Source organism: Neolamprologus brichardi, chromosome 22 (genome assembly GCF_056152115.1).
Source record: "Neolamprologus brichardi isolate AB-2024 chromosome 22, ASM5615211v1, whole genome shotgun sequence".
Classification (NCBI taxonomy): Eukaryota; Metazoa; Chordata; class Actinopteri; order Cichliformes; family Cichlidae; genus Neolamprologus; species Neolamprologus brichardi.
The window spans coordinates 14089780-14097698 of NC_142124.1; the positions used below are offsets into that span (position 1 = coordinate 14089780).

At 40.4% G+C, this 7919-nt stretch overlaps 1 protein-coding gene across 1 annotated transcript; it reads left to right on the forward strand.

Annotated features, from left to right (window-relative positions):
* The first annotated feature begins 894 nt into the window (after positions 1-894).
* LOC102781737 (uncharacterized) lies at positions 895-7057 on the forward strand. The gene is made up of 2 exons (XM_006787956.3): positions 895-985; positions 2984-7057. Exon 2 carries the CDS (start codon positions 3024-3026, stop codon positions 4428-4430), a length of 1407 nt encoding a protein of 468 aa, XP_006788019.2. The 5' UTR covers positions 895-985; positions 2984-3023; the 3' UTR covers positions 4431-7057.
* The last annotated feature ends 862 nt before the right edge of the window (positions 7058-7919 follow it).

Consider the following 7919-nt stretch of genomic DNA (forward strand, 5'->3'; position numbering starts at 1 on the left):
GAATTCATAAGCATTTGTTTTCGCCGCCTCCTTTTCAAACAGCAAATATCAACATTTTTATTTTTTCCACGTGAAAATGATGACTTTGATTTCATGTTTAATGTATGAACACTTGTTATTTGTTTGAGATAAAGACTTGATTGATTGAGCACTGTCAGAGTTGGCTCATCTTTGGCACCACAAATGTAAACCTGGGGATGCTTCCTGCAGCATCACCAGCTCTGCAGCGGGTCAGTGATAGCTGGTCAGTTTTATTACAGCTGCTGTCCTGCCTGGTAACCATTGCTGGGTTTTAGTAGGGAATCATCTGTGGATCAGGAGATCTCTTCTGAGGCAGACCTGACAGCTGTGTTGCCAGTCAGTTATGACACTCTCACCTCCTGTGTCACTTCACACTATATTTTCCAATGTGCCAAACTGAAATATGACTCTATCACGTTCTGCCAGCTTCACCTGGTTATAGGTAGTTTCTCAATATTTCCACTGTTTCACTTTCTTGTCTTCATGTTAGTTTCCATCATATTTGGCCAAAATCTTCACAGCTTATCCCTTTGCGGTGATTTTCATATTTCCACAGATAAACCTGCACTAGACATTGATAAAGGGCTTCCCTTATGCAAGGGGGAAAAAAAACAAAAGCCAGGCAGAGTTAAGTCATAATTTCAAGCTAAAACATTTGACTTAATAGCTTGAAATTTCCAGTTATTTTCTCTGAAGTGTGGGTTAATAACTTGTTAATTTGTTAACAATTATTAATGTTAAATAAAAGACAGACTTTAAGATAATGTATATCTTGCAGTAACAACAAAATCAAATCAAAAAGTGGGATCCTGGTCCCCCTGAGGACCCTAGGAATTGCTGGGGCGGAACTGAAATTCTCCGCTGTAGTTTCCTCCGGAGCCGCGTGGATGTCACGTACGGCCGGAAGCGGTCGCAAATTTGAACAGCCATCACAGCAACAATAAACGCGCACTTTCACTTTACGGTATGTCTGCTGAATCAATATTTTATGAAAAATTAAACTAAAATCATACAGAATATTTATGTAAGGTGAGTTACGCAGCCCGTTGACGGCATTGTTTTGTGCGCTTCACAGCGTTAGCTACTCTTTTCAGCACCGTCGATTTTGAAACAGGCTATTACCTGAAAAACAGTCTGCTCCACAGTCATAGCATCTGCTAAAGGCCCTTAAATGCAATTAAATGTATTGCCCTGTAGTTTTTGCTGAGAATGCACGGGGTCTGTGTGATTTTTTTCGTTAAGTTGCACAAGTTTTAATCTGTAAAAATTGCACCATTAAAGCACAAAATAACAGATTTTTGCATGCAGGGATATTAATTGTGCACGTCATTAATGGGACACCTCAACACCAGCAGACCACGGCTACACTTTCCCGCCGTTGCAAGGTTGTAACCCAGAAAATAGACGTAGCCGTGCAGACCCCATCTCTTAAATAAGACGCCGAGCATGGCATCTTATTTCCCCCGTCAGTCCACCTTAAAAGTGCTAAATCGCCTGCAGAGGGACTCGTTCAGTCATTTTAAATTGATGCACGAGTTAAGTGAATCTATTCAAATTCACTGTAGTGATTAATTTAGTTGGCTTTTTCGTTATTACAAATATAAAGCATTTTAAATCATTTTTCTGTATTTTTAAGCTATTTCCTTGAAATAGTTAATTCCTGTTAATCTTGTTGATTATTTTACACGTTTATAATGCTTCATTATTATAAACAGAGTTTTTATGGTCTAAGCTGGATTTTTCAGGGGTTGCAAATAGACAAGCCTTTTTAAAATTTAACATTTTAGTTAATCCTAGTTTATGCTACTTCCTGTGTTTTTGTTTGCTTGTTTGTTCGTTGATAATAAAACATTTATCACAGTCCTGGTGATTTTCCTTGCGTGGAAGCCCCAAACCTCTTTGGTGCACACTTTTTTTTCTTTTTCACTTTCTGTTTCTTCTTTATTTGTATCTTTGTCTTGTGGGCCGAATGTGTAAACCACTGCACTGTTTTTACTCTAAGCCCAGTAGAAGATATGGCAGGAGACGTTAGAGGCCACCTTTGTTCAGAATTTTTCTTGTTATTACAAGCTGGTTTAACTCACATTTCTTGATAGGCTGCTTATTTGTATTTCTATTAATTTGTTGGAGTTCTGAGGACTTCCAGCCTGTGGTCTTGTGGTGGTTGTTATTTAAGACTCAGACTAAAAGGAATGTCATTCTCTGCTCATATTATTTAAATCCATGTCCATCAACTATGCAGTCATATAGTTATTACATAATGTTACATATAATTAAGTAATTACATGGTTATATATTATTTGTGTTTTTGAGTTAGTACACGGTAAATGCGAGAGGACCCAAAATGGAGCCTTGGGGAACTCCAAGAAAGTTTTGTAGACTTAAACATGTCATTTCTGATCAGCATGTGTAGTAATACATTGTAAGGTTGGGTGATATGAAAATTTTTCCAACCGACATTCATCAGTCCAATAAATGCTTATAGGAGATATATTCACACAGGTGACTTTTTGATGGGCGGTGTAATCATGCACAGACGGATTTGCACATTTAGAACACAGAAGTGTAGGCATAACCATTAACATCTATTGTCAATTTAGCTTCACTAACTGACAAACAAACATGTCCTTGGACTGTGGGAGTAAGCTGGAGTACTTGGAGAGAACCCATGTAGGTACAGGGAGAACAGACAAACTCCACACAGAAAGGCCTCAGCTGCTTAAGTCACTCCACCACTGAGACATTTACTATGGATTTATCCCTCCAAAAAATTTATTAGAAAAATGAAAAGATTAAATAGTGGTAGGGGTTATCATCTTCCATACACAATCTGTGGTCTGTCTGGACTCCACGTAGGTACACGTAGTTATTATGTTATTACGTCCAGTTATGTAATGAATAATAATGAGTAAAATGTAAACAATATTAAATAAGAACTGTAATTTCTTTGTTAAATATGCAGGTGCACACCAACAGAAGTAGTCCACGCTGAAGCCGGCAGTATGGAAGAAGAAATTAAAGAACAAGGAGATCCTGTGAGCAATGAAAGGCAGGCCAGTGCAGGCAGTCCAGTGAAGAGGGGAAGAGGGAGGCCGCAAGGCTCCAAGAAGCTGAACGTTTCCAACAGCGAGTCCACACAACCACAGAGGGGAAGAGGGCGTCCGAAACTCCCTGGCACAAAACAGACAGAGCAGCGGGGCTCAGGAGACGACCATGCTGACAATTTGGTCCAAATTCACAGGGGTCGAGGCCGGCCCAAAGGGTCCAAGAGTCAGGCCAGCGATGAAGACAGGACAGAGCATTCTCCTAAGAAAAGAGGCAGGCCACGGAAGTCTGTAACAGATGAGGAGGCTCCTGCTGAGGACTTACCGAACGGTGGCTCAGATACGCCAAAAAGGGGACGCCCAAAAGAATCGGTAAAGCGCAAGTCAGAGAGTTTAACAAGTGGGGAAGATGATGAAGGCAGCTCTGTAACGCCCAGGAAAAGAGGTCGACCGAAGGGCTCGCTTAATAAGAAATCAAGGCTGGAGAGCGAGCTTGGCATTGTGGGGATCTTAGATCTAAATGAGAGCCTAAACTCGGAGAGAAGAGGACGACTCAGGAAAGTGGTGGTGAATAACACCTCGGCAGATATGTCAAATGGCATTTCAAATACGCCTCAGAGAGGAAGGGGAAGGCCAAGAAAAAGTATTGAACAAAATAAACTGGGCACAGATAGCTCCCAGCCTGTAAAGAGGGGGCGAGGCCGGCCTAAAGGGTCTTTAAACAAGAAACCTCCAGCATATAAGGTCCATGGTAGAGTGGGCCGGCCTCGGAAAGTACACATCCTGCCTGTGAGTGGAAGAAAACGTGGTCAACCGCGACAAAAGCCACCAAACAAAAGGGGGAGGCCGAGGAAGTACCCCTTGCCATCGCCTGAGGAGAAGAAAAAGCCAAAAGTGTGGAAGCCACTGGGAAGACCGAGGAAATACCCTCGTGTGGATCCCCCAGAGGGATCTCTGCCCCCCCCTCGCAGAGCCCGTGGTCGGCCTCGCAAGTCAGAATCTAAGAAAGGCGCTCATTTACGCAAGAGTCTGCCTGCCGCTCCATTCACACCGCAAAACCCCATCGATGAACCTGCGAGAAAAAGGGGCCGTCCTCCAAGTACTGCAAAAAGCCAAGGCGACGTTCCGCGGAAAAGGGGTCGCCCTAAAGGTTCGGTCAACAAAAATAAATCGAGAAGCGAAACCTTCCCCAACCACTCGAAAGCGTTGAGCGGTTCGTCTGCGGTTAGGATGGAAAGTGAAGCGGAGCTGGCAGAGGAGGAGATGGAGCACAACACGGAGACGCCGGCCATCGAGCACGCAAGCGACGAGGAAGCAACTCTGATTGATCAGGATGTAAACTTCGATGTTAGCAGCCAGGCTTGATGAACGATCCTGGTGTGACCAAAAAGAAAAGTTGCTGTAGTAATTGCTGTTTAAAACATAGAATCCATTCATATCGACAAAAACATGTTTTTAACATTTTGCCATCAGCTAGGCTAGATATCCAGCAGCTCCTCTGTTTTTCTGACTAACGTGTCCATCTTGTTTTTATCGTGCTACTTTTTTTTTCTTCAATACCTTTATTTCCGTCATCCAAGTAAACAAAAGTACTAATAATCTTTTACTAAAGCCGACATGTGGAAGTGATTCTTATAGACCGATTGTTCCAGTTTACATTCAGCTTTCAGATGTAGTGTTATTTTGTTTTGTTGTTACTGTAAGAAGGACGCCTGGGGAATAACTTAGAGGCAGGATGAAAGTCCAAATAAATGTTAGGACGATGAAAGGGAGGAGAAGAAGAACTATAAACAGCTTTTGTACAACAATGCAGTCTCTCATTAAGCCTTTCATCCTAAAGAAAAGAAATGTTTTCAAGGGATATGCTTTCCATATTTATGCCATAAACTGACACAAAAATGCAGAGCTAAGCGTGCTCGCTCACACCTCCTACACTGATACTGCTCTGCTGTCCAAGTCCCACAAATGACTGACCAAGTGTGATTGTAAGACGGGCAGATTTCAGTTTGTTTCCCCAAATCTCATTTAACTGGATAAATGTATGCAGTAAGATCAATATAAATCTGATAACAGTGAGCTATTTGCCAAACATTTTAAACTTATTTATATACATATTTTTCCCCCTATTGTGTGCTTGAAGTTGCTGTGACGGATATTTTTGTAAAAAGCAGTTTGAAGATGTGAAAACAGAAATGTTTATTGGTGAAAAATCACCTGAATCTGCAGCCGTACTCGACTTATAAAGTCTTGCATTTAACCGATGTTGTTAACTTTGGCCCAGTCTCACTGCCTGCACCAACGTTAGCAACTAACTTAATGCAAAGATGGGTGACAAATTAAAGACGAGACCCACACAAAGGGTGATGGGACCAGTAGACTCAAAACCAGTAGGTCCTGGGTTTGATTCCATCATCTGGCTGGGTTTACATGTTCTCCCAGAGTACTCGTGTTTCTTCCCACAGTCCAAACTGAGTCTTTTGTCCACATACAAAAGGCGTGTCAGCTCCCTGAAAACAGGTTTTAAAAAACCTTCTGGGTAAATTTTCATGACTTCATGTGGAAAACATTTTTTTTCTTGCAAATTCAAAGGTGTTGCACCCTTATCACCTGTTTTTTTTATTATTATTATTTTTTGTGCTCCATGTTGTTATTTGCTCAGGCTGGTTATTAGCCAACATTTCCATACGTTTGTGGTTGTATTTACACCTGTGGGGATGTTGTTAGCAGATTATACAACAATCTTTTAAAGGGTCTGCACTTAATTTCTGCTCAAGGTCAGCGTGTCATTTCACGCTCATCTGTGAGCTACTGTGTCATGATGGTTTTAAACGATGCTCGTGTGGATGGGATTTTAAAAAGAACCCGGAAAATTCCTGGTTTAAAAAAGTATCCGAGTACCTCTGGACATAGCAATAGCGCACACCTGTGAAAACACTTGTTTCTGCACTTTATTTGGGTTTTTTTTCCTTTAATTTGTCACCCAGTCACTTGTAGCAGCTAACAGGTAAAAGAAAGCATGTCATGGGTTTATATTTGCAAGGTGGTTATAAATCCAGCTCAGAATGTGCTTGATGATTAAAAGTTATTTGATAATGAGTATTTTTTTTGTCCTTTTTTTTGGTCAAACCTATGAGCTGTAGCAGGTTTCAGCCACTCTGTCTTGTACTCTATATGAAATTATTCAAACAGAAAGGCTTAATAAAGCAGAAACTATTAGGTAAGATTGAATTATTAGCCATTTTTCTCATTGCAAAAAAAGCAAATGTTGATGTTGTTTTAAAGATTTCTTTATTTTCTTGTTATTTATTTTAAGTTTTATTAAACCAGGAAAACCTTACTGAAAAGTTCTCAAACATGGCCCTGTGTATCCGAGAGGAAAGTTTACAGCCTCTGGAGGTTACTAACGTTTGAAATGATGTCATGATTTGTCCTCTACGCAGGTCCACGGTCGACGGTAGCTTCATCTTTCTTTTGCCTTAATCGCTAAAGCTTTGAATGTACCATCCCGTGCATTCCTCCTCTACATGTACCATTTTAAGCCTTTTTTTACTTTCCTCTTGTTGCAGATATCATTTCACTAATTTTTCAAAAATGTTAGTGTAGCTGTGAAGCCTTTTGTTTGTTTGTTTAATCTTTGTAACTGTCGTGAGATCAAAATCCAGCTGTTGGCTTGGTTTCACGAACACTGCCTGACTTATTTTGGACGACCTTGTATAAAGCTGTGTGACATGTACGCCGTTCATACTGATTCTGTTTGGGTCAAATAAGAATTTAAGTTTCTAAATGCTGGATTGTGCTTTTCGTGAACGAAGGAGGTTAAAAACAACAACAAAAAAGACACATCCCAGTAATATTTGACCTGCCTTTGTGAAGTCGAATCATTTCAAGTGGAAATTTGCATTTTGTGTGTGTGTGTGTGTTTTAAACAAGAAGCCAATAATTTGTGAGATTATGGTCGAGTTTAAAATAAAAATGTTGATCTTGCCGTTTTATTTCCCAAAGCGTGGTGTGATGTTTTGGTCTGTTTTCTGTCCATCAGCATTATTTTATTTATTTATTTATTTTGGGGCTTTTTATCGCCTTCAGACAGTTTACGTGACTAAAGGAAGATTCATCAGTTATCTGTTGACAGAATGCTGCTGTTCCACCCTCACCAGTCCTGTTTATGACTGCACTGGTGCACTATGCACCCGAGTCATGCCGGAGCAAAGGTGGTATGTGTAGTGACAGATGAGTCACTGCAAACTATGGAAGCAATACCAGCAGACATTAGAATATTCAGCTCGGCACAAAGCAATGGGTGCTACATTTAAAGGGACAGTTCACCCCAAAATAAAACTTGTTTATTGAGTTGCCCAATTCTGGTAATGTTGTGTTGCGTTGCTGAAAAATCAATTTTAATGTGACCTGGTTACTAAGAAAAAACATCAGCGAGCTTATTTTGATCTGTTGTAGCAATTAGTTTCCCCCTACCAAACTACACCTGCAAACTATATACACAGGATGTAAAAATTAATGGTCTTTCCCCTTGCTGAGCTCATTTGTTAGCCAGCTGTCAGCAGATGTAGACGGAAAGAAAATAGTTCCTGCGTGAAACTGACAACAACAAGGCTTTGAATGTTTTGGGGGAAGGAACGCTTCCTGGATGCAAATTGTTTTGCTTCATCTCTGAAAGGGAAGATCTCCATGGCGCTTTTGTTATTTTTGTGTTTGACCTTAAAAATCACAACTTTTAAACAAGTTGGGAAGCTGTGTAAATGTAAATACAAACAGAATGGTTTGGTAAACTCATAAACTCATATTTTGTTCACCAGAAAACATGAAATGTTTAAACTAAGAAAATTTGAGGTAGTT